Here is a 27,566-nt window from a genome sequence, read left to right on the forward strand (position 1 = left end):
TCATAGAATCATAGAATGGTCTGGGTTGGAAGGGACCTTAAAGATAATCTAGTTCCAACTCCCCTGTCATAGGCAAGGACACCTTCCACTAGACAAGGTTTCTCAGAGCTCCTTCCAACCTGGCCTGGAACACTGTCAGGGAGTGGGTCATCCTCAACTTCCCTGGGCAATCTGTTCCAGTGCCTCACCACTCTCACAATAAAGAACTTCCTCCTAATATCTAATCTAAACCTGCTCTCTTTTACTTTGAATCAATTCCCCCATGTCCATGCCAAAAGACACAGTCTTTACAAAATACTTAAAGACATTTCATAGTGCTAATTAAGGAAAGCATTTATCTTGATGACAATACAGAATATGTTCAATTGTTAGAATGCTTAAATACATCTCTGAGAAAAATGAGGGAGACGTTCGGATTCTATTCTACGAAAGCATCAAAATACTACATTGGTTCTAGAGATCTGCCTGAAACAGATATGGGCCATGGAAGTAAACATCATTAAAAATTTTGACACACACATAACACAGTCACAACAGAAATAAGCAGCACTCCTAAATGAATGGATAGAGGACATATGCAGCATTCTTAAATGAACGGATATACAGTATTCTTCTATAAGCAGTAGCTAAGTAATATCAAAAGACCCTGAGCTTAATTAGGGATGACACTGGGCAAACAGTTAAAAGCCTTCATCCTCTGAACTGAAGGGTCTCTGGTCCTCTCCCCTGCACTCAGGATTCTCAGAAAGTGTCCTGCTGCAATTCTTGGCTTCTATTCAGGTCTCCTTAACCTTATACTGAATCTTCTATCTATAAAAGTTGTTCACCAGCTATCAAAACGTGTTGAGTGTTAATAGTTGGAGTTTTACAGTCTCCTTTCAGGGTGCAACAAAAATTAAACATTACCCAGAGGACTCATCATTCCCTGATCTATGAAGAAGGTAAAGTCAAATGAAACAAAAAACGTGACTTCGTTGTGTAGAATCTCACATATTCAGAAAATTCCTTTCTGACTTCAATGCCAAAAGTAACTGGCTCACCAATATCAAGATTATTACCCTCTATGTAGGCATAACCAAAGACTGTATACTGCCAAGTCCTATGGCTAGGATCCCTTGTAAGCCAAGGCCCATGGTCTCTCTAACTAAACTTCTGTTTACATGTCTTGGGAGGTGAAGGGGATAGCAGTAATTTACCTAAGGATGGTCACACCTCCTCAGTCTTTTTTGATTCTTATTTACGTTTCCAGAAACACTGGGAGTTCTTGAAATCATCACAAAAACCCGATTATTGTATCAGTCATAAATGATAAAAACCTCTAGCACATTACTTATGAAAATTCAAACACATATAATGCATACTTAACATACTACATGTTAAAAATATATACAATCTGAATTTTAAATTCAACTCTGCACTTAAAGAATTCCCATGTGTTACTTTTATTCAGACATAATGATTATGCTGTTCAGCATATTGTATAAAAACAGTAGGTTAAGAGAGCATTGAGTTAATATGGAAGTGTGACAATTATCACAACTAATTTAATTGCTTTGTTCTTTATTCCGCATTAAGCCCAGAATTCAGAACCATTTATACTTCAGGGAGTAGCAAACATTAAGTTCTCCATCCACTTTTTGAGAACTATTAAATATTACATTGTCTTCATACGATAAAGATTAGATGAGCGCTCCACTGGCACTGGCAATTATGCCTTCTGAGAAGCTGCCACTGATACCTACACGAAATTGGGGTTCAGATTTCAGACAAAATTGTTGGTACTGACTATTACAGGGCAAGGGAAAGCAGGTTACTTTTATTCATGTGCCTCAGTATCACAAAAAGTGTTTAAATTTAGGCATTGAAAATGCCACTTAACCTTTCAAATTATAATTAAGTTGCTCAACCTCCACCCGTTTCTGCTCAAGCTAGGCAAAGACTTACTTCAACAAATACTGTATTTCACACACAAACAAACAATTTTTTCCCATCATTATGAGAAATGATACTTTGAAACTTTTGGTCAATATTTATAGAATCTCCGTGGAATAAAATTAGCTTATACAAAACATTATTGCCTCCCTACAGCAATCTTGGGAATACCAGAAATCCATTTCTAAGGTAACTGTGGCTGAAATAGATAGAGGAAAAGAAAATAGCCAACCTTTCTTCTCCCTTCCTCCATAGAGAGGCTGTCTGGCAGCATCAACTTCAGAAAATCTTCTTTGGACAAGATTTGCTGGCTTTCAACAATGGCATTCCTCACAGAAGTTTGGATTGGACTCGATGCAGACACAGCATCAATATCATCATACACTCTGTTGAGACAATTGGTGTTTTTAGCAAGAAACTGGATTTGAAAGACTGCAATAATTTTCTGTCACAAAGTGAAAATGGTTAGAATTATCTCCTGACCCAGCACACTTTATTTAGAGCTTTTTTTGATCACTTTACATTTATGAAACTGTGGGTGCAAAAGGAAATTCTTAAACCACTGAAAAATCAAGTTTAGGAATCCTAAACAATGCAGAAGAGCATAATCCTTGTTTCTCCTAGCCTGCCTCTCTTTTTTATGCACCACACCTCTCTATTAATATAAAAGCTGTATTTATGTCAACATTTCCAAAGATTCATCACAAAATTTTTTAACTTTTATTTCCATAGCAAATCAGAAAATCAGTATTTTATAGTGTGATATTGCATCCAGCTTCACAATCTGCAAAAATTACTATGGTCATCAATGGCAATATTTGAAGTGTATTGGTAATCAATTGTCTAGTGTGATAAGTTTATTTTATTATCAGCAACTTCATAAAGCTCTTTAGACAAATAAAACAGCTGTCTTCCGTAATTATCAGCACATAAAAATCTATTTACGGTCAACAACAGACTGTCAAACTGAATTATTATCCTTCAGCTTCCTTACAGTGAGAAAGGAGGGACAGAATTTTAACAGGTTTACTCTGAAAATATAATTGAAGGAACTGGAGATTCCCAGTCACAGGGAACATACACTGGAAGCCATTGCTTACTGTCAAGTGCAACACAATCAGTGACTCTGCCTTCAGTAGAGAGGAAACAGGCTTTGCTGTGGCAAAGTGTAATTCTCAGTGAATTATATCCTATAGTGGCACAACATTCAGCAATTGACCTGATTTTCATCATTGCTAATTAGAGATGTTATTTTATTTCAACATAATTATCCTCAGAGAGATATTTCCTCTCTGTGATATATAGAGAGCTTTCCTAGAATGAACGAGGAGAGGTAACACCGTATGCCATGGAAAAATCTGACAATGTTTTCTGATATATGAAATGCTGTCATATTCACTTATTAGTTCTTGAATAGAACTCTCTCTTGAAAATAATTGTCTAAATTGCCATTGTTTCAGTCTAAATACCATGATTCATTATCCAGTTTTATTTTAAGGGTGTCATTCAAACTAAAAGAGAAATTGTTTCAATTCATCGACTTCAAAATGGAAAAACTTGTGGGAATCACTGATGTTACCACTTTTTAAGTGTAAATAATACTACAGCTGAACAATTTAAGCAATCAAAACATGGTGGGGGGGAGGTAGAAATGAAATCACCTGTACAATGACACCTGTACAAAGAAACACAAATAACCAGGACAGGATGGTTATAACATCTTGTACTTCTTAAAATTAGGAATCTAAGAGCTTAACTTCAGGCTCATACATCACAGTATATATATTCTAGCATACATTTTTAAGTACGACTCTTCCCACAGACATGCACAAATACGCAATATGAGACATAAGATGCTAATAACCCACTCCCATTAAACAAAGAGTAATCTCATATTCAACATTTGAAAATCAGCTACTGCCTGTCATCTTGACAATTTATCAAGATTTATAGGACCAAGTATGGTTTATTGAGAGACAGCACCAAATAGTATTCACAAAACAGAAGCAAGGAGGTTATCCAAGAAGATGATTTTGAAACTAACAGGAATTTAAATGTTAATTTTAAATAGCAGATTCAAATATCACTTATTACTGATGCAACACCGTGAAAGTAGCATCTTTCTGTATTTGAGATACTGCATGTTTTCCTTTGAGCGCAAGCTTTTTCTTCCACCTATGGACAACACATTTCTCACGAGCTATTCCAGTGTTAACCTGTACAATTTTTACCTAAGTGTCACTTGCCAGACCAATATGCAGTTTTATGGATGTCTGCACTTTTCACAATCTCATGAAGAGAGGGTCATATCTCCACTTACTCTTTTTCTTGTGGGACCCTAACCATCCCTTCACACCTGTTCATTAAAAACAAAGTCAGAAAAATATCCCCAACTGGTACTAGTTTTTAAAAAATTACAGTCATCTCCATCACTTGTATCAGTTGATGTAACAGGCAACAGGTAGTAAGGTTTAACACAAGAGCATGAGAAAGAGAGCTTTCTTTCAACTAACAAAGGCTCCTGAAGATTTGAAGAAAAAAGTTCTGTAAGACAATAATAAAACTGTACCTTCCCAATACCTTCCTAGAGATTCAAAGTTCAAATTCAGAGTGTCTGACAGAGTCATACATTTTTGGCTACACACACTATTGGACATTTCTGTCAGTTTGCTTTGACACATGGGAAGAAGATGCAGCTGGATAGAACAGAAGAGAACACAGTATCCTATGCAGTTACTGACTTATTTCCTGGGTTTAGATGTACCTTTGCTACATAAACAGAAAAAAAAACCCCAAACATTAAAATGCAAAACAGGATTTGCAATTCTTTTTCTCTCCTATTTTAAATTTTATTTTCACTACCCTTCTTCCCCCAATAAAGTAGAACAGAGTGCTTACTCATGGCATTCAGAAACTTCAGATTCTTCAGGTGTAGGACTTCCTTCTGATTTTTTCCATCCAATGACATATTTACTGACTGCTCCTTGTCTGTGGTATGGTTTTGAAACCGACCCAGCCATCTGTTGACTGCTATTCTGAGACACTATATAGACTTTGGAGGTATCTAGGGAGCCACCCTTTTTAGAGCAATGTGTTGATGGGCTTCCTGAGTGATGTGACCCACTGAAAAAGTGAAGAAAACACACAAAAGCAGAAATTAAATCTGCTATGCAACAACAAATAAACGCTTCACCTGGTATACAGCAATAACTCTCGATGTTAAGCTTTTCTCAAGGTTAAAATCAAGGAAGCAATATTGCCACAGTAATTTTCTCAATACAAACTGCATATACATTAAAGCTCTTTGAGAACTGTGATGAGTTTCTAAAACAAATAATGCATAGAATTCAACTTACAGAAATGCCACTGCAAACCGATAGGAACCAAAATAAAAGACTAAGTTCAAGAGATATATATTTAATTTGTGTCTGCAATTTAAAGTAAATATGCACAAACACATGTACATCAAGAACTACGTGGGGAATTACCCAGATAGCTCTCTAATCATAAAACTTATGTGCTTTTCCATTTCACAATAATTTTGCCAGTTCATGCCACACTAAGCTGTGTCTTTCACTCAGACACATTAATATTAAATTATCAACAAATTTAACAGAAGTAAATTTCAGCTCAACAAAACAATTCTCTGGATAATTTTAACAGTCCCTTTTATTATGAATAATAGCACTAGTAGACACTAACAAAACCTTTTAGTGAAGACTTTCAAAATTATTTGAAATAAACTAAACACTTCCTTGAAGAATAAATTTCTTCAGAGTAATTATACAAGACAAATTCATTGATGTCAAGCATATAAAGAAATGAAGATACAAGATATTATTTGGTTATTTTCCTGTACTGATTGACACTGAAAACAGGAAAATCAGAGGGATAAAAGAACAATTTTCTTCCATCCTTTACAGAGTAAAAACCTTAACACATAGACCAAAGCTTCAACTTCAAAGTCATCATAAAATGAAAACTGGGAGACAAAGGCAACCAGCTGTAAAAGTGTACTTTCAAAGCTTGCTTTACAACAGATTTACCATGCACGCATTTCATTGGTAACAAAAAGAAGAGCTGAACAACAATCAGAAATTCAATTCAACAAACAAAACTGCAAAGCATACATCACAATAATGTAAATTAGGGAGGATGGTATGTGATGCAGTTTCACTATATGTAAAAATTGACCATTGCAATTTTTCCGACTTTCCTCAGCGTTAACTCTAAAGTGATTTGTTCCACTGTACTAAAAAAACCCAAAGTATACGAAATAAGTTCTAGGTGCAAACGTTTTTTTTTGCTCAGGGATGTTTCCCAACTTTAAAAACCTAAGCAATGTGCACAAGGTCACACATAAAGCCTCCATCAGAGCTGCAAGGTGGTCTGGCTCTGCTTTTCAGGCAGACTTATCAAAAATTGCCTGAAAATTGATCACACAGGCATTTGAATACCACAAAAATATCAAAATCAGCACTTTCAAAGAAAGGTAAACAGAATAAAAAAAAATTAAAATAGTTATCTCTATCTTAATCTATAATCCTTAATCTGTAATTTGTAAGAAACGCATACCTGGAATGAGAGGAGATTTCACTTAGGTCTCCCATACTGCCTTCAGCTGTATGGCTGGTGGAAATAGCGGAGGCATAGCTATGAACAGCATAGATTTTAGCTGGATCATCATCTGGCCCAGGAGTTTCAGAAGACTCGTTCCACTGCTCAGCACGACAGTGTACTCCAGACCTGCTGCCAGCAAGGTGCAAAGGGGCCAGCAGAGGGGTTGGCATGCAGGGAGCTGTATCAATTCCACTGTCAGTAGAAGCCCCCTTTATATAGGTTAATCCAAGTAGCTCAGGATCCATCAGATCTCCAGAACCAAAGTGTTTTTCATCACTGTTGCTGGATGTATTACTGGATAGCGTGTTGCTGCTTGAGTGGCTTGAACAGCTTTTGTCCCCAATCTTAACAAGAAAACAAACCAAAAAAGAGACCCCACAAGTTAAATAGTGAGAGACTTATTTTCATATAAATTACTGAATTTGTGCCATTCAAAAACCATTTTATTATTTTTTTACACTATGCTATAATATAACTGCGAACTATGAAAAGAGCCAATTATACCACCAGTTTCTGTGAAATGAATTGCACAGCTGGCTAGACACATTAAAGGTTGATGTCACTGCAAATAAAAAGACTCTGGTTCCATCTTCTATCACAAATCTTAAGATTAGACATGAATTTTCTGATTATAGGACCTGCTTAACATCCATAAAATTGCATTTCCGAACAGTTAAAATAAGCACTTTGTTAAAGTTAGAAGCCTTGGTAATTATTTGTTTAAGCAAGCTCTACTGCAAATCTGGAAAACAGCAAAGACTGAATTATTGTTGGCTTTTTCTCAGTGTGGGTGAAATATGCAGCTCATTGGATCAAATCCAATTGAATGTGCGGCTAGTTAAATTGAAGCCAATTGTGATGTATGCGTACCAGATGAAAGTAACTTAAGTCACAGGGCCCTAAACTAAGCATGGCTATTGAAGTGGAATAATTATGTCAGGCATTTGTGTCAATAAAGTTGGGGGGTTTTGTAATTTGTTTTTTTAAATATATTTTACAGAGAGTTGGATTAACTTATCTCTATGACAGAGAAGCCAGAATAAAGGCAGATGGACTTCTGCTGGGGCAGATGGACTTCTATTAGGTAGAATGTAACTGGGAAGGGGGACTAACTTTTTTACAAGATCCCTCTCCTACAGATGCTAGGAGATGCTGTTGCTCGCACATAAAAGCAGTTTATGGTTAAACGGTTGCAGAAAGGCAGCCTTTCCAGAAATGATACTTCTATTCCATACAGAAATTAAAAGGTCTCAAATTTTGAGAAAATTACTTCAGGAAAAAAAAGAGGGGTCACATTTGCACTCATTCTAACATTTACAAGATGGCTGTTGCTTTAAAAATGATGGATCGATTAATAAAAATAGAATAGGCAGCTTTTCCAGGGAGAGGGACATTGGTATTGGCGCTGTTTAATACTGATCGTTACATATACTGATCCTAGCTTCCTGTCAATTTTGGTTTAAGGTAAAAGAACATATTTTTGTCTTCATGTGCATAATTCTACAGCATAATTCTGTTTATGATAATACTTCCTTATCCAGAAGCATCAACCTAGATTCTCATTAGTTATTAATGTATGTAAGATGGGAAACTGGCCTCTTATACTAGCCAGTATAAGTTTACAAAGAGCATACAGACTCCTAGCACATACAGCAGGATTTTCCATGTAACAATCATTACCGTTAGCGTATTTTCCATCACTAGGTTGTTGAGGATTTTGCCATTACTGAAGACAAGCCACTAAACTAGGTAGACTAGAAATCCATTCAGCATTCCCAACCTACAAACTACATTTTTATAGTGCTTATGATAATTTCACTACATGGGTATTTCACACAAGATGAAAAGCGGTATGGTGAATATAATTTTATTGTCTTTTAAAGGATAATTAAATATGTCACAGATTAAACAAGCAGTATAAATGAAGCTGTAAATACACAGCTGAGTATATATATATATATATATATATACTAGTTTTATCTTCTCAGTGCCCCAGACCCAAGCCCTCTTGGAATTCTGAGTTTATAAACACAGATTAACCACATTCAATTCAACCCACATCTAGGTGAGCCTACTCTTTCCCTCCCAAAACATACAGTGGTCCTCATAAATTAATAAACTATTTTTTTAAGATGTATTTCTTTAAGTCCAGAGTGGGGGGTTTTTTGTTGTTGTTTTGGGGTTTGGTTTTTTCAGAGTTTTGAATGACATCCAAGTAAAAGACTTACATGTGAAAGCTTGTTTGGTGACTCCTTGCCACTGCCTTCTTTCTGTAAAGCTCGGTCTTTGTAGGAGCTCAGGACTTTGGTAGATGGTGTATGCCACTTGGATTCTGCAATAAATAACTATGTTTTAGTTTCTGAATGCTACAGAGATGAGTATACCGTAGAAAGGAAAAAGGCACATGACTGAGCATCAGGTTTCAAATCTGTACACTATTTGGAATCACAAGCGTGTATCTTTGTAGAATTTCCTAAGATCTAGCTTTTCAATTATAACCAAATGAAATTCAACCTGCTTTTCATCATTCATGAGGCTTTTTGAAGTTCAGGATGAGTTCGTTTCAAGTATTATCTAAATATCCCACATCATATTCTGTTAGACTGTCTGTAACAATCCTCCCTTTCACTATCATATTACAATGCTCTTTGTGTATCGAGCCTCTGCACCAGAAGGTAACTGCATTTCAAAGAAACAGCATTGCAAAGAAACTTATTTTTAAGATACAGTGGTTTTCATTACCAGAATGTCTAGTTCCTTCCAAAGTTTCCTCTCGTTCTCTGCCTCCTTCACAGTCCAGCGAGCCTGAACCTTGGTGATGTTCATGGAGTAAAGGGGATTGGCATCTTTTAACAGAAGGAGAAAATTTAGCTGTTAGGGTTTGTATCCTGCAAGACTAATAAATGGCCAGTCTCTTCGCGAACGAAGAACCGGGGAAGGTCTTTCCACCTTCCAGCCTGCGCATTGGATTTTTTTTTAGGTGAGACACTGTGCGCGGAACTGAGCCCACCCTTTAATCCTGAGGTTCATCTGCCGGGGCCAAGCATGCTTGGACAGTGGCAGCGAGGTCCTCAGGACGTAGATGGATTGCCTTATGGGCTAACGAGCTCCATCTGCCCGGGGAGGGGCCCCGACCGGGAATCGAACCCGGGTCTCTGCAGTGACAGTGCAGTGTATTTTCCCCTGGACCACCGGGGGATCCTGCAAGACTAGTTATATGACGAACAACACTTTTTACTCTTAAAACCAAATACTTTGTGAGTGATTTTTTTAAAACAATCATCATCCCCAAACATTTCCAAACTCTGCATGGAAGTATTTACATGCAGATTTTTCAACAGCATACTGTTATACTTTAAGTGTGAATAGGTCAAAGAGATATGGAACTTAAGGAAGAAATGCATTCTTGGAGCTATATACCCAAAATGGTTTTGCAGTGAAGAACCATGATAATATATGCTTTACAGCTTCATGACCTAAGCCCTGCAGGAAGTAACTCTAGTTAGGCATCACAGGTTTTCACACTCAGAACACGTAAACCAGTACTAGATCCACTGCTTTGTTGCAAAAGCTAAAACATTTCATAAAGCAACAAACTAAAACCTAGGTTGCTGTTAGAAATAACTGTGCTGGAAAACTTTACACAAGATGCATTTTGATGTGTTTACTGTCAAAGAAAAAAGAAAAAGCTACCATTCAATTGAATTATTAGCATCTCTTTAGCTGCAAGAGATTTCACTGACTTATCTGAGATTCCTCAAAGAGTCTCCAAGATATGGCATATATATCTGCTACATGGAGTATCTTATCCACAATCAATCATGCCAAAGCTTTAAAAGCTTCCAGACAAGAAGTCAAGACGATGTTTTCAATATTCACATTTTTTTTCAGAAAAGTAACTTCTGAAAGCTACTTGGCAAATCTGAAATGCTTTTATATTACTCTATGTAGATAGTATCATTGCTCAATATTTTTCAAGAACAGGAGTGGTTTTGGCAGTTGTATATTACAACGAAGTCATAAATTTAGAGTAGTTTAGAACAGATGTCTCACATAATATTCTTACAACATGAGGTATACTGGGGTGGTCTTTTATATACAGACAGTTGACTTCTGAAACTTCAACACCAAGGTATTAACAAGGGATTAAAGGAGCATCCATATACTGCAACAGCTTTTAGGGAGACCTCTGAAATTGCTACTTTTTTGAAAAGAGATGTAAGGGAATGGATATCAGTGAAACAAGCATTTTAAAGACCGTAAAGATATTTTCTTTAATCAAACACCTTCCTACTGAAGCAAAAGGAGAAAGTATTATTATTATTTTATTCCACTTCTGAGTTACTAGCTGATTTCTGGCCTATTTCTGGGAAAGTAAACCTAAGAATCATTTGTAATTTACCTGAATTGTAAAGTAAAAATTTGGTCCTAAAGAATTAAATTATGGATGACTTTAAAATTGTACTTGCATGCATGTTACATCAAAGATCAGTAAACCTGTACATCTTAAAAGATACTAAGAGTGTTTGAAAATAAATCTATGATACAGAACATCCAAATAATTTTTGTTAAAGAAAGAAGATGCATGGGAGCTACTGCAAGATTTACATAAAAATTCTTTAAAAAATCACCAATACCCGTCATATCCAACTTGCTGCCTCCAATGGCTGCTCCCGCTGGGTCCTGGGTCACTGGATGAGGACTGGTTGCTTGGAGAACTTCTGTAATGTTTACTAGAGTCATTAACAATGCACTGAGGTATTTGTGGGGTTTCAGATTTAAACTTGGCTGTGCTTCTTTTATCAAATACATTCATTTTTACAAGCAATACAGATGCACTATGAACACTAAGTCACATTCATTTTTGGAATTTAGAGTTTTATCTCAGTTTCATAAAACTTAAACAAGAATCTTAGAGGTATAGCATTTATTCCATTACTAATGAAAGACTTCCAACTGAATATATTAAAAAGGCACAAAAAGAAACAGACTAAGTACAAAATCCTATTTTCCTTAGCTCTGGCTTTACTTCTGAATGAGTGGGATTACTCAGGAGTCAGAGAAGCTGGATTAGATCTCTAAATTTACGTGTGGGAAGCTCTCATGGTGGATCAGAAACAATTGTTAGTTCTTTGGTGCATATTCCAAAGAACTTTTTTTATTTTATTAATTCTTTGACATGGAAAAGCACTAAGAAAACATTTCCATGAGTAGTATTATTTTGTGCTTATTATTTAAACTTTTGAGCCTCATGTTTTAACAATGTCTCTAAGCAGCTTTGTTGGATTTCCAGACAGCTGAAATTCAGGGCTTAAATCTGGTTTTGATCACCGTCCTTTCCTTCCCTTCTGTGCGTATCGTTCCATAACTACCATACGATTTCCTTCAGTGACATTACCTTGAATGCAATTCCCTGTATTTATCTGTTTTTCTTTTATCTCCCTCTATTTTTTGTTTTTTTTTATACATGTAGAAATTAACACCTTTACTCAGAGAGGAACAGGAAAGAGGTAGTTTTGTGTTTATAAACAACACGTTCCCAGGGACTTGACCTTCAACTAACAACTTCATGGTTCAGCTTGAAAATTTTGAAGACATTAGCTATTTATATTTTGTCTAACAGCCAAACACATACACAATAAATTGATAGTGCAGTGCCTAATTTTTCAGCATGTTGGTCTGTGACAAGTATAGACAAGACTGAGCCTCTCATAATCAAGTGAGCTAGTCTATAGGCTACAGTTTCATTCAGTTCCATGGACTTGATTCTTACCACCAAGAATTTTGCATTTCTTGAACAGCTTAAGTGAACCAGCATTAAGGTATAGGTAAGTTATGATCCCATGTGTTTCCAGCCTCCAGACTGACGTTTAGGACATTTTCCTCAAAATCAGGACGCTGGTTTGTGTCATCCCAAGACTGATGTATGTCTAGATCCCAAACCTCCCATTTGAGGCTTAGTTTAGCCTACTAAACAAGGAGGGGCCACAAAAGGCAAACCACAGAAATCCTGTCATTGAATGCCTCACAAAGTTCCTTCATACAAAAGTTCCAGTTGACTGTTCTCAGGAGTGGATTCCAGACTCCAGGTGATAGGATGCACTAGCCTACAAGTGCGACTCAAGGAGGAAAGCGCACAGACACTTCTTGGTGCAAAAACCAGAAGAGTGAGTCTGACTGAAGCTTCCCTCAGGCACATGCTATGAGCAGCTGTCACAGAATTAGGCGTTTTATGAAAACAGAAGTAAAGCTCAAACTTATCCTTTTATTTCATAGTGATTTCTAATTAGAGGGAACTCCTTGAACACCACAAAACCACTTGGACTGCCTTCTCAGAGTACTTCAATTTTCCTCAAGAACTGTATTACGAGAATAAGAATTCAGCTCTCAGGTTTTTAATTTCACTCCAGGGACTGGGCACTTAAATATTACATGGCACAGTAGTTGAATTGTTGCGGCTTAATTCTTTTACTATATCTAGCCCACATTTCTGTTGCTTTTTCCTCTTTTTATCTATAAAATCAACTGTTTTACTAGTGACTTCACTCTTAGCTGATTTTCAGATCAGCTGTTAAACCTTCCCTGTTCTATCAACCTGCTTCTCCCTGCTTGCACTCTTCAATTCGCCTAAACCGACACTGGGTTTCTGATCCTCTAAAATCTCTCCATTATTTTCCTAGCCTGGGTATACATTTTCACCCTCACAAGACTACTTATAGGCACTAATCCACTTCACTTCAAACTCTGCTATTTTTAAGCCCATCTCTCTGTCAAAACATCAACTATGCCTCTTCCCATGTGGAAAGACCTTGCAAATTAGGTACCTTTCTTCGCATGTTTCAAGACCTACATGTCACAGTCCATCATTTTCCTCTCCTTTCATTATTTATCCTCTGCATCATGCCTTCCCCAGAACAGCACTTCAGCATTGCACATGTTTTGTTTAAGTGATACAGGAATTTCTTCATGATAAGAGATAGCCTCTGTCTTAGCATTTTTTCACATTCTTCGCTGGGTGTTAGGAGAAGCAGAACTTATGTTTGTGAAGTTTTTTTGGATATGAGTGGCGTATCAGAAAGCTTCTCTTTCTTTCTATGAATAGGCATACAGTATGCTTAATAAGGCTTCATAAATCCTGAAGTATTTCTAGACATTTGATACATTGTCTCCCTATGCTAGATGTTACCAAGAACTTCATTAACAAGACCTTAGTAAAAGCTAAAGTTCTATAATGGTACATACATGCTTATAGAATTGCATCTCTCAGTTTTTAAGGGGGTGAGGAAGTGGATAGGGGAGAAGAAGAACACAAATGATCAAGTGGCCCATAACTGGGAATCTGCCTTCCTCAGACCATGATACAGACATTTTCAAATATGTACTACTATTACCGCTATACATTTCGATGTGAAAAGTCACTAATTCTTTTCTACTAAATAAGATAGGCAATGTAGCAATAGTGGTATTTCATTATTTCATCCAGATTTTTTTAAAGCTGTTTAAGACTAGTGTTTAATATTTTCATATGAATTAGATATTTTCAACATGAAATAATTTCTTCCTTCAAAATTAGACTTACATGACCCCACGGAATAAGCGCATAAGTTTAAATGACTGTAAACAATAAAGGACAGAAAGTTCTGCACAAAACATATGGTTCTCCTAAATAATTCAAAGGTCAAATGTACTTACAAATTTTTATCTTTAAAGATAAAGTTTCATCTTAATGAAGAATTATGATTAAATTAGAACAGAGCTAACATTTAAGGATACCATCTTATCATCTAAAAGGTGTTATATTCAAATTACAAGCTCTGCTTTGTTTAATTAAAAGCAAAGCAAGGCATAAGGACTCGCAATGACTTGCAGAGCCCTTTGAAATTATGCCAATAGCTTGGTAACAAGATTAAATCATTAATTATTAAAGGGATGAGTTCATTTTATTTACACTCATTATTTGTTTAAATAGGCTTCCAACAGGTGGGGGATAGGACACTATTTAGATCCAGAAGTCACATGGCAGTATGGGACTAAACGGAAAGATCAGCTGTCCTCAGCATTAGGATCCTCAGTACAGTCCACTTCCATCACAAACAACAAAGTCACTTGTTTCAAGTGGACTGGCGCAGTGAATGCTCTTTAATACAACTTCAGAATCAAAATTACTGTCAAAACTCAACAAAGTAAGGTCTAAAAATCAAGACACCAAAGTTCTAGAAAGCAGAGGTTTCTAAAGTAAGGCACATTAGGAAAATGACAGGCATTAACCAGAGAGTGTATTACCTTGCACCATCTGGCAGTTTTCTATCAAAGGAAGTGCTGCGAGGAATGGCTGTCTGAGCCTGCTGGAGAAGCTGCTGGCACTGCAGTCTGTCAGATGTTCCTAGGATTGGAGAGGCACGAGAGAGAGGCTGCCCAGCGGGAGTCGGCACCCGATGCCAAGTGGTATTCCTTCTGAAAGGGGTTTTATACTCACATGGGGTGCCTTCACTGTCAAGTTTGTATTCCACCATGGGTATACGACAAAGTTCTGAACAACCCCTGTGACAGGACAAATAAAAATGCTGATCAGTGTCACTAGAGAGAACAAAGAAAGAAATCTTGTATTCACAGTCAGAAGTATATACATATTTTGATTCCAGGTACCCAAAGGTGTTCATATAGGATTGCACTTGAAACACTTCAAAAATATCAGCCCAAGCAAGTAAGAAACATTTCAAAACAAAGGAGTTGCTGTCATGTGCTCAAAGATCTTTGAACTGCCTCCTCGCCCTTCAAAAAGGAGAACATATTAAACTTTTATAAATTAATCTGCAGCTTGAATTTTACGTAATAAAAACTTTTAGAAACAAGGCGCTCAGAAGTCATGGAACATCAAGTTCTTCTAAAACAGCTTTGGTTTGTTTCAATTTCAGAAATATGATTTCTTAGTAGGGTTGAGAACTCTCCTTTGGAATCCCACCTTGTCCCTACTGAGAGACAGAGCATGTAGACTACAATGCAAAATGATTAAGTGGCACCTAAATATTTTTCTTTGTGTTTTCAAAGTGTACTTTCTAACGTCTCTCTTCTCAGGGATCTCTAGGCCTGGAAGAGAACTGAGGAAGTAGAAGGAAGAGACAAATCAGAAACAGTCTGCCTTACCACCTCTGCTTGAAGTGTACAGTGTGGTTAAATACTAACAGTATTCCCAGACAGGGTAAACTCACGTAAAAATACTGACACTGTTCCACAGAAGACCAGTTTCCCCACAGGATATTTGCTATAGACTCAGACTGGACTTAATAATTAAGGGTTATTGTTTCACAAATTGGTTAATACCAGTTTCACATCTGCTTTAAATCAGCTCTTAATATAATTGTAAATATTTTATATTCTGAACATTCCATCTCCATTATTTTTCTGATAGGCAGTGTGTACTAAACCAACATCTATAAAGAAAACATCCTAAATAGCTCTAGAGCAATACTTTAAGGTTAAGTAACAAATAGTGAAAATTTGCTCCTCTGTCTTAACAACAATTCTGCTCCATTCCTTAAGCTGAGTCTTAATGGAGCTTTGCTTTTGTTGAAAACTCAATATTAACCATTTCTAACTAAACTACAATCACCTAGAGAAAATAATACAGCGTGTGTAAGGAGTTCACAGTCTTAATCCTGACAATTTCTTGACACAAATGACTTAACACAAATGTGTAATTGAAATAAATTGTATAAATTCTCATACATTAAATTACTGTGCCCTAAACCTTCTGAATCAAACCCCCAAAGAATATTTTCATTATCAGTGTTCAGGTAGACAGATTTAAAAAAAAAAAAAAAAGAAATTAGAAAAATGCTGTTATTCAGGTTGTTAGAGAGAAGACGTGAGCAACTGCAACAATTGCATTCTAGATATTCTGTACATGCCCAGTCTGACCCAGCCAAATGCTTCAGTCTGTTGAATTTTGTAGTATTTAACAGGCAAACTGCTCATCCTGTACTATTAAATCAAAGAATGCAGACATGATCTAGCAAGATTAATATTAGTTTAATGCACTGCATATTTTTTCATGTGGCCATCTATACAGTTGTCCATTGTTTGACTAGGAATTTGAACAATTATGTAGACTAAAATTTCAATCACCCTTCTGCTAATTTCTTAGAATTGTTTCACTCTCTTCTTCATTCCTATAGGCTTTAGGCATTAGAAACAAGACAACTCGTCCCCAGTTTTTATTATTAAGATACCAATTTCACAGTTCATCTTGGTAATTAGGAAAGTTATAGCATGTAATTGTCATTGTATCCCTCATTAGATACTCCCCATAAAGTACTCTAACTGCTGTAAAAATAGCCATGAGTTTTAAAGGCAAAAGGGATTGTTACTACTATTTGGTTTGACTCAGCTTGCTAACTGATTAACTAAGGCATGATATAAAAACAGGAAACTAATAAGCTTTGCCACGATGAGTAAGAATTTAAAATTTTGTAAAATACTGTGTTTGCTTGCATCAAGAAAACATAGTCCCCTACAAGTGAAGCTTTCATATACCATGATCACCAGTTTGCCACCTTCATAGCTACAAAAAAAAAAAAATATTCAAGACTTAGTTCCTGCAGAAAAAGGCTTACAAAACAACCTTGATTCAAATCACTATAAACATTCAGTGTTACTTATGAATTCAAAACAGAGCCAGGACATGCCTGTTTTAACTGGCTAAAAAAAAAAAAAAAAATCCATGGTTTTATATAGCTTCCTTTGTCACATGGGAGCTTTAGATTTTAATTTAAAAGTACCAAACCAATCACTTTACATTTATTAAAAAAAAAAATATGCTTCACTGCTTCACAAGCACTGCCTGAAGAACAGATACTGCAGCATACTGAGATAGGTGAAGTCATAATTGTAGCTACCTCCTATGTTGGAAAGAGAATCAATTACTTCATTCCTGCAATCCAGTAAGGATCCCTATCTCGCTCCCCACCATGGATCAAACTGCAAGTGATCTTGCATGAAAAAAAACCACAAAACCAAATGCAATTTCCTCTTAAATATTTAATTTGACCATTATCTAACTTCTAGTTATAACAGTGTTACTTATTTCACTAAAGCAAGAATATACATTAGCACTGGTATTGAGTAATAGGTTTTCATCCACTTTTTAATTTTATCCATTTTTTTTAAATTAACTTTAAAGGATATGTAAAGACAAATCTCTATTTTATGGTCTTAAAAAGATACTTAAATTTATGTTAAACAAATATAGGATATCAAACATCTTTCGCAATTACATCCTATATAACATTTGAAAAACAGACTCATGTTATTTAACAAGTAAATACGACCAAGTTTTAGCCACACATCAGAAATGATAGCACTTCCTTCACTATAGTTTGTTATTAATTAAATCAATCCTTCAACATAAAGCACAGACTCCTACTAATATCTTTGGTTCAAGAGCCATTTTATGCTATAAAAAATCTGGTTAATAAAACCTACTCTGCAACTACAGAGAGCATGACTTTATGATACAGCGAACAGGTCATGACTGCATATTAAAATTTAAGAGTTCACTATAAAAATCTGCAACATTCAAATGTTCCTGCAAGGAGCATTATATTCTGAAACAATTATCAAGCAATCCATTAAATTTTTCAAAGCACATTAACCAAATCTTTCAGTATTAATTTCAGATTCCATATAAAGGTTCTGTAATAGGCTCTCTAAAGGGCCTATATTAGGCAAGGATGTTAGTTAAACAAGGTAAATAATTCACCTCCAGGGAAAAGTTAGAAGCTTTCATATACCATGATCAGCAGCTTGCCACCATCATAGCTACACAAAAGGCTTCTTTTTCTGCTATGTCCTATGACTATCAACTACTGGATATGATTTCAGTATTTGGACCCCAGCTATCTACAGATTTCACACATCGTGAACGATTTGTTAGGGTAACAACAAAAGTAAAACACCTGGTTACAATTTAAGTTCAGCGTATCACAGGGTGATGGAGGGATAGAGAAGCAATCATCGGTGTGCATCAGTTGTCTTACACCGAAAAATCATCCCTTACTATCACCATTTCAATTCACAACATTTAGTCTTGCTCAATAAGGACTGCTCATCTATATCTAGCAGTACAATAAGTAATTGCATTCTTCTAACTCAAACTTTGCGTTTGAAACCAATCACTTCTATTTACAGTGCATATTTGTTCTTACACTGCAGCAGTGCCCAAAGTGTCACAACGAGACTGATGACTCATTGTGCAATCTATTAAATCCACATAATAAAACATATATTAATTTTTTGTAATGGTAGGGACTTAACTGAAAATCAGAATTTCGTAGCTTAGTTTTGCTTAGACCCAGGATATGTATTTAAGTAAGTCATACACAGATTTCCCCTTCCCTGACTTTCAGAAGTGCCTCCTGGAGGTAACCTCTCAACTCCACTGACTCCCTATATCAGCTACAGCCCAAGTCCAAGACACTGCGTAATACTGGCATGGTTCTTTTGTTAGATTATTTCTGGGTGGAGACCATATGTTACACACACTGCCTAGTTTTCCTTTGTTCTGATGTAAATCAAAAAGATGCTTGTACAATAAAGTTTCGGCTTCCCAAAGATGATGCTTACTTAACCTTACACTCTTAAGAAGTATATACTGGCAAAGGCCAAGTTTACACATCCTTTTCTTTGGAAATCATATTGGGAAGAATAAAGCTCAAGTGTACGTATAAAAATTGACAGAAAACTACATTTTTTTACAATTTTTTTCTTTTGTCCAGAGGAAAAAAAAAATAATTTTATGCTTATTTAAGGAGGAGACACAGCACATAGCGCAGGACATACTAAATATTTGGAAGAAGGCAGCCTGTAGCTTACGCCTAAGCTTTGTTATTTAGTGGTGCTATCGCCCTTCCAAAGGCAGGAGGAGTGGCAGAGACACCGCAATGAGCAGAACAGCCAAACTTTTTACCGTGACATTGACCTTCTATTAGGACTTGCACATAAAATGTGACAGCCTAGGTCAGAATCAGTGGTGCTAAACAGAGTTCTGACAGAGTACAGTTTTGCCAAGAGTCTCCATCAGGCTAAACCACAGTGTTTATGTCTCATTGCCTGCATTTAATAATTATATGTAGTAATTCTGATAGCAAAGAAACTTAAGCATTTTCTACCATTTTATTTTTTGTTGTGTAGAAAGGATTAACTTTTTGCAAGTGGTATGGCTTTCAATTAGTATCATTACATTTTCTTAGTGACAGCTCTTTCAGTTACCTCTAAAAAACATAATAATAAAGAGTTGTCAGGTATTTTCAGACTTCTTAGGTTAGTAGCAAGGGTGGAATTATAAGTTTGGTACCTTCAAATTCTACTTTTACAACCAAATGCTCAGTTTCGGGTTTTTCTGCTTTAACCTGCCTCAGGTGTTCTTAGTCAGCAGTTGTAAACCTAGTTCCCTTCAAGCTCAGGTGGGTAATTAAAAAAATAATAATTAAAAAAATCCAAAGAATCTGAAGGCCCTATGAACTATCCAACCAGCTTACGGCAAAGACCCTTGAGAGAAGATCTGAACTCCACCACATAGTAAATCCTTGCACTTCCTAAAAACATTTTTCAAAACATTCTAGACTCTGCTGGTTATCTGCTACTTAAAAAAAGCCCCAGAAACAAAACTGTCTAATCAGATCACAATCATTTAAGGGGAACAAGCATCAGCACTGGAAAGTAAGTAATTACATCTATTTTATTTGTAAGAAAGAGTTTGCCAAGTTCAAGAGAATAAAACAACCTCAAAAGAAATGCAGTAGTACTTAAAAATGGCCCACAGGCAGTTTCAGTCTAGTTACCAAAATACAGTTACTAGAATATTGCCACTTTCAAAATTACCTGCAAGGAGAAAAAGAGCCTCTTACTTGTTCCGGCCAACGGTGGAAACTACTCCTGCTACAGCTCTTCAGCTTCTGTTTCTAGCCCATCCTCAGAGATTTTGTTTAAAGTTTTGTTTGTTTTCTAAATTTTCTAGAAATTGTTTCTTCAGCAGTTTCTTTTTATATATAATGGCAGTTGAACTAAGACAGACACATAGCTTTCAATGTAGTAAAAAAATTCTAGCCGAATCTACAGTTTAAAATTGATTTAGAAATACTTGACTTCCTTGTTTGTATTTAACTGATTAGGGACATAGCGTCCTTGAGCACTACTGTGACATCACCAGTGAAAGTAAATTAGAATGAACATTGTTATTCTCCTGTTAGAGTGCATATTCTAACTACTGTGCTGCAGTACTACGTAATACTGACAACACCAGAAGAACAAATTAACAATTCTGAAGAGACGGACATAGCACAGAAACCAATATATGACACGAGGACTCTTATTTAGATCTGAATACAATGACCAGTAGGTTTGTTCTAATGTTGCTCTGCAAATTTAAAGAATTTCTGTTTCAACAGCAAATTCTTCTTTCCATCTAAACATCAGCCTGGCACCACACAAATAATTATGATTTCTCAATTTGTACATGATTATTTAATTGCTGGAGCATAGTGAAAACAGCAGGAGCTTTGTCTCAAGTACATTAATTTTTACAGATAGTTTATTGCTAGCCTTCTTCATATGTGCACACTTGCATTTTGTCTTTCAAAATATAAAAGGTTGACGTATGGAGGATGATTTGTGGCTAAGTTAACAGGCAAAAAAAAATCAAGTTAAGAACTTCACTAAAGATCTCCACTTCAACTGTTTTCTTTTCCAAGGGACCGGGACTGCTTTGAAAACACCCTTGCACACTTGGATCTCATTTTCACTTGAAGGGTACAATTCCCAAGACACTCCATGGCACTCATGTCCAATCTGTGTAAACTCACTTCAGAACTCAATCCCAGCAATGAACCAGTGCTAATAAGCAACCCATAGAGAAGTTCCTCAGTACTTCATATTCCTAAAATCCAGCTAAGCAGAAACTACTCTTTCAAGCAGTGGAAAACAGCTGATTATCTCAGAAAACAAAAGACAGACATTAATAAAGTGATACATGTGGATTTTTTCATGAAACTATGAATAATATTTTTTAAAATTATATTTATATTCCTGTAAATATATGTAAACTTTTAATGTAACCGATTCTTGTAAAAACAAATATGTGTATCTTTATATCTATGCACTGTGGGCAAAAACCTAGTGGCCAAACTTGAAAACTCAGATTATGGCATCTAAAGTAAAAACATATTGACAAACTACCAATTTCTACCCTGAGAAATCAGGCTGAAATTCAGAGAAAAAAACCCCTAACAAACTACCAGCAGATCATATATTCTGTAGGATGACTCAAAATTTCAAGGTACTTATTTTAGCCTCCAACTCAACTTTTCTACATATGTCAGATAGTCTGATGTATCACTTCTTAGATGAAAACCTCTCAAAACAGCTGTGAAGAAAAGCAATAATTACTGAAGCATAGATGTCAAGCTTTCACCTGCTTTTGAACCATCATTCCTTCAAGCACAGAAGGCTAGGTGCAAAACTGAAATACAGGAAATTCCATTTAAGTATATGTAAAAACATTCCTTACTGAAAGGATGATTGCATACTGAAACACTAAACTGTTGAATCTCCATCTTTGGAGATAATACAAAACCCAGTGAGCATGTCCCTGGGCAACCTGCTCTAGCTGACTTTGCTTTAAGCAATGGGATTGGAGTCAACAGCCTTCAGAGGTCCTTTCCAACCTCACATGTTCTCTCTTTCTATGATTCTGTAAGATAAGACATCACGGAAGGCTAAAACAAGCAATTGAGTAGGAGACAGAGAGATGGATTGGCACCAGTTTTACTAAGTAGCAGTGATAGGCTGTCTTCTTTCTCCAAACTTCTGGTAATTTATTCCTTTCTGCCTTCTCCTAATTTCCCTCATTCATTAATATATTTTACAAATAATGTCACAGATCATATTTGTCAACTGAAACTCTCAGTCTTCTCACCTAATTCCTATATTGCTTTCTATCTGCTCTGTTTAGATTATAAACACTGAGAAAAGGCAAGATCAGAAGTCTTTAGATATTGGGCAATCAAAATCGTTCATCATATTTTAGGAATATAAAATGGAAAATGAGGAGCTTTCTGTTTCAGCGAGAAGTGGTCTTTGAGAGAAAGACCACTTCTTTTTATATTAGAAAGGTGAAGCTGAAAAGAACCTAAACATAGATGCTGTTTTAAAATTTTAGATTATCCATATCGCTTTTTAAAAAGTTCATGTTCCTTAGTAATTAGTTGCAGTTTTAAAACTGCTAAAAAAAAAATTAAAAAGAGGAGCAGCTTTTGCAGATTTTTCCCAGAGTGGTGGCACTCAGTTGAAACTCCTCCTACACACAGATTGAGTGCTACGTATCACACTGATCTGAGACTTTAACATTTTATTTCTAGGAATGTATCAAAGAGGATATAAACAATTCACACATTATGTATTTTTCTATCAGGGCCTATAAAATACACGTTTTTACCTTCAATATAATAGGATCAGCTCATTAGGCTCATATTCTGTAAACAGCTTGGAAATGTATACCAAACAAGTCAGTGAAAATTCATACCCAGAAGCAGATGGTGAGAATAGCAAAGCTAAGCAAAGAGAGGCTTAATTGCAAATTCTATCCAACTAAGCAAAACGGTGCTATTCCACATTCACAGGCATTTTCTTCAGAAAGGAACTCAACGCATCAACATGCAAGTTGAGGCAGGGGACAGCACTTCTGTGTCATACATCAGGCCAATGACTACTTGGAGAATTGCCACCAATTAAACAGTATTCGTATACAGTTGGCATCGACTTCACAGTGCTGCATGCTACGTAAAATTTTATTGCTTGTTGTCTTGCCAAAAGCAACACATCTAATGTTTTTTCAGCTAACTTAAAAATCAACAAGAGATTTAAAGCTGGCCTGCTACGAAAAGAGAAGTAATTAAATACTCTGGTACAGTTCTCATTTAGAATGAGCCAAATTAACAGTGACTAGACAAGGTACGCGAGAAATAAAGTCACACTGCTATAAAGTTTCAATTTTCCCTACTTCTCTGCCTCATAATAATCAAAAATTGAGAGAAGAATAAAAGTCTTCTTCACCAAAAAAAGAAACACTGACGAAAGAAAAATGCACTTCATTCCTGAAAACAATGACACAGTCACTATACTGATTTTTATTACAGTCTTTTCCTGAGTGAGAGCATGTATTTGATGCTGCAAAAGATGTCTTCGTTTTTAATGACCTCATTGATGTAATTCACTATTTAATATGACTAAATTAGGTATCTGTAAAAAGTGAGTAGGTCTCTAAGACTTGGTACTATGTATGTCCAGAACCCAGTATTTCACTACTTTCATCAAAATTTCAACATAAGAAAAAATAAAACTAATCTTTTTAATGGTCAGGAGTTGGCAAAATCTCGAAGACAGACAAGACACAATTTTATGAGAAGGATTCCGTATTTTTAATTTCAGTACTAAAAGATAAAACTCTCCTATGGAAGAAAAGTAGTACCATCAGCTTTCAGAACAGCTCAGTCATGTTGCACTGAAGTTTACTTCTTACCCTTTCAAAGTCACACAAAAGTAAATTTTCCATTAAATTTCTTCCAGGATCTCATTTTATCTTCTATTACATGTCAATATGGCTTTTGGGGAAAAGATTGCTTTAAGAGCCTCAATAATGTTATCACCAAACATGACAGACAATATCCACTTAGGGAAGGCCTCCAATAAAAGAGCCATCATTTAAGCAGCAGCAGAGAAAAAAACCAAACAGATACAAATGTCACATTGAGAACTATTGCTCATTACCTTCTAGGAGCTCCATCCTCGTGTGGTTGAATAATCACCACTTTTACTGTCACTGATGTACGTAAAAGGTCAATCATTTGCTCATGCGTCAAAGTTGCCACAGCCACTTTACAGATCTCAACCAGGCGGCTCCCTTGTCGTAGGCCTGCCTTCCAAGCAAAACCAAAGGGCTCCACATCTGCCACTATCCCTTCAAAGTTCACGTGGAATCCAAGTTGGCCCAACCCGTTCCTCCGTAGGGTCATTTCCGTGGTTTCACATCCTCTGGTCACTATCTAAGGAAATATCAGATTGTTATGCTATTTAATGTCAGGACACACTTCTTTGGACTCAAAACCAGATCTGTTTTCAAACACTATTAAGCCATGTATGGCTTGACATTAAGTATCTTTAGTATACTAATATTAAATTATATTAACATTTATGTTTGCATGAAGATTTCTGCATAAAATAGAATGAATAAAACATTTCACGATGCTAAAAATCATACATCCCCAGAGCAAGCACTGACCCGTGTCAAGCTCTTTCCCCCTTGCCCAACGTTAACACAATACCATTTGTATCTTACTGAAAACTTAACAGCTGGTTTAGTTTCAAAACACTAAGCAAGAAAAACACTGCCCTGTCAGTTATGTCAGTTTTGCTGGCTGACTGCAGGTGCGCAGGCATTTTTATTCAGTATTAAACTTGAGATATAACATGAGCCAAATTGAGTGAAGTGCTTCAGTTCTAGAAGCTTTTCTTCCTCAAGAAAATAGCAGTGAATATTGATTTATTTTGCTTTACAGCCAGATTCCTAAATATCACCATCTCCAGATGTGGACATCACTAAAATGGTATAAGAGTTTTCATGTTACTGGGAAACTTGGAAACAAAAGAATTATTTTCCTCATATTCAATGAAAAGTAATTCTGTCATTATATAGAGTAGCCAAAATCCTTCAAATTCACGTTTTGCCAACAAGAGTAAGTCCTCAACAGTTTTCTGTGTAAAACATAGTCATACAACAGCCTGTGAGCTGGATTACTGCATTAGACTCAGAAGACAAAATTCTACCCCACATTACAAGTTAAGTTTGAGAGATACCCTAGCACTCCCTTTTGTGAGTGTCACAAAACTAGTATGCATTTTAGATCCATTAGTACAATTCGAACAGAAACTTCACCCCTGTGAAACAACATTAACAAAGACCTCACGGTCCTTTATAACACTCCAGCAAGGCAAATGTCTGCCCTTTAGAGATGCATATGTTACTACACAGATCAGGAGATCTTCCCAACATTTTCCCATGCTGCACCAAGAGCAATTCCACAGCACACCTTGTTCCACAAAGGTGTTCATCCTGACTATGGTTGCTTTTAGTGTGCATCACAGAGGTACACACATTACTCAACTTCAGGCATTTAATTTCAGGTGCTCAAGTTAAGAGGCTAGTGTCCTTTATTTTCAGGCATGCAGGACAGATCTTTGCAAAGGTTGTTTTACAGCTTGAGTTTAATTCAGGAGGCTATTTTGGAGGAGTCGTTGCCTATTTGAGCCAGAATCTGCAGAGGCTGGCTTCCTAGCTTATTGTGTGCTTCCCACAGAAGACTGGCCAAGCTAATTCTGGGCTGCATGGCGAGGGGGTGGGACTGTAGAGGCAGTGAGATGTTGGCACTGTGACTGGGTACAGCTGTCACAAAACCGCTCCTTTCACCACCCAAGCCGAAGGCAGTTGACTAGGGGCAGTTTTATGGGAGGTTTAAACTGACCTAAGGCCCCGCCGCCCCTGCGCTGTGTCCGTATCCCATCAGCAATTGTGCAGCCATGCAGACAGATCAGGGGAAAGGTACAGCTGAAAAACAGGGTGCTTTTTAAAATAGTGCTCCAAAGAGCTGGCAGGCAGGAAATGGACGGGACTGTCTGCTTCACTCACAACAATTATGAAAGTACGTCCCCATCACTGACAAAGCAACTTAACACATAGCAAACACTGAGCTGTAAGTTACTTTTGTAGCTTCCTTTTTACACTTCCTGATTAGACTGATCTTTTGTCCACCATTATTATAGAGTCAGGGATGAAAGCCCTAAAGTCTACTCCATTCCCAATCCCATGGCTGACCGGAAATACCTTGATCAGTGACTGAAACTCACAATTTTAAATACCTTATTAAATTTAAAAGCACTATTGTCTTTTTAGAATTTCCATATGGATATCCGTCACTCAGTAGAAAAAAATCAGAACTTGTACAAATGACCACAAAGTGCTCCAAAACCATGAGGTACTTCAAGGTTGCTGATCTGAGGAAGCTGGTGCATGCTCATGCTTTTAACCTGTGATAAGCTCAAGGTAATGAAACACAATTAGCCCTCATTCATTAAGGGATAATCCTCTATAAGCTGTGAAATACTGGAGAAAGATATTGCAAGGATCTGATATTCTGAGATTTATTGCCTGGAAAGTTTAGGCTACTTGAACTGTAGCATTTCTATTCATAATCTTTCCAGTTATTTCTGAAGATGTAGGTTTCAAAATCAAAATGTGAAAGTCATTTTTGAAATGTCCAAAATGTACTCTGGAGGTTTTGCTTACAAAACCACATTCCGGGTTTGCCTAACAAAATAAAAGCAGCTATTTCCTTTGTCATTATTCAGCTCTGAGTTTTTGGTATATTTTAGAAACTTTCCTTTTTAAACCAAAGTTTCTGTTGTGTTTATTACTGTGCATATAGTATTAGAACCGTATAGCACGCAGCTGAATTATTCTTTTTCCAGCTCTCCAGTTATGAATAATTTTCAATATGACTTTCATAATTTGTGAACTAGATAAGTGAAAATGAAATTTTCAGCTCTTTGTTAACTACAATTCTGTGACAGGTTTCTAAAATGTATTTAGTCATGCAGTGAAAAGAAGAACATGTTATTACAGTCAGGAGCCCAGCTGAGGGATGGAATTCTACGAAACTACACAATATTCTTTGGGGGGGAGGGGACAGACACCTCTTTATCATTATGTCACAATTAAAAAATACTGCAAAAGAAATGCCCCAGCTAAAGTATACAAATTTTCCCAACTCAGAGCACTCAAAATTTCTTCTTCATGCTAATTAAATATTCCAAACTTAAAAGATAAAATAAACATTCCTGCCAAAGATTCATCTATTCCCAAAAGGAAATACTCCAGATCTACTCCTCCATAAGAGTATACCCCCTAG

The 27,566-nt window shown here is 36.4% G+C and overlaps 1 protein-coding gene across 3 annotated transcripts in view; it reads right to left on the reverse strand.

The window, feature by feature from the left end:
• Window positions 1-27,566, reverse strand: part of SIPA1L2 (signal induced proliferation associated 1 like 2) — a 125,798-nt gene that overhangs the window by 18,694 nt on the left and 79,538 nt on the right. For all 3 annotated transcript variants that reach the window (XM_027896650.1, XM_027896648.1, XM_027896649.1), the window contains exons 10-17: window positions 24,373-24,647; window positions 14,836-15,093; window positions 11,190-11,273; window positions 9,295-9,398; window positions 8,781-8,884; window positions 6,508-6,896; window positions 4,831-5,055; window positions 2,165-2,318 (exon numbers count right to left, since the gene is read on the reverse strand). In XM_027896650.1, the coding sequence (XP_027752451.1) occupies window positions 2,165-2,318; window positions 4,831-5,055; window positions 6,508-6,896; window positions 8,781-8,884; window positions 9,295-9,398; window positions 11,190-11,273; window positions 14,836-15,093; window positions 24,373-24,647 (1,593 nt within the window). The remainder of the gene's footprint in view (window positions 1-2,164; window positions 2,319-4,830; window positions 5,056-6,507; window positions 6,897-8,780; window positions 8,885-9,294; window positions 9,399-11,189; window positions 11,274-14,835; window positions 15,094-24,372; window positions 24,648-27,566) is intronic.

The sequence above is a fragment of the Empidonax traillii genome, unplaced genomic scaffold (assembly GCF_003031625.1).
Source record: "Empidonax traillii isolate 1590-97213 ecotype Southwest subspecies unplaced genomic scaffold, ASM303162v1 scaffold507:size695108, whole genome shotgun sequence".
NCBI classification, from domain to species: Eukaryota; Metazoa; Chordata; class Aves; order Passeriformes; family Tyrannidae; genus Empidonax; species Empidonax traillii.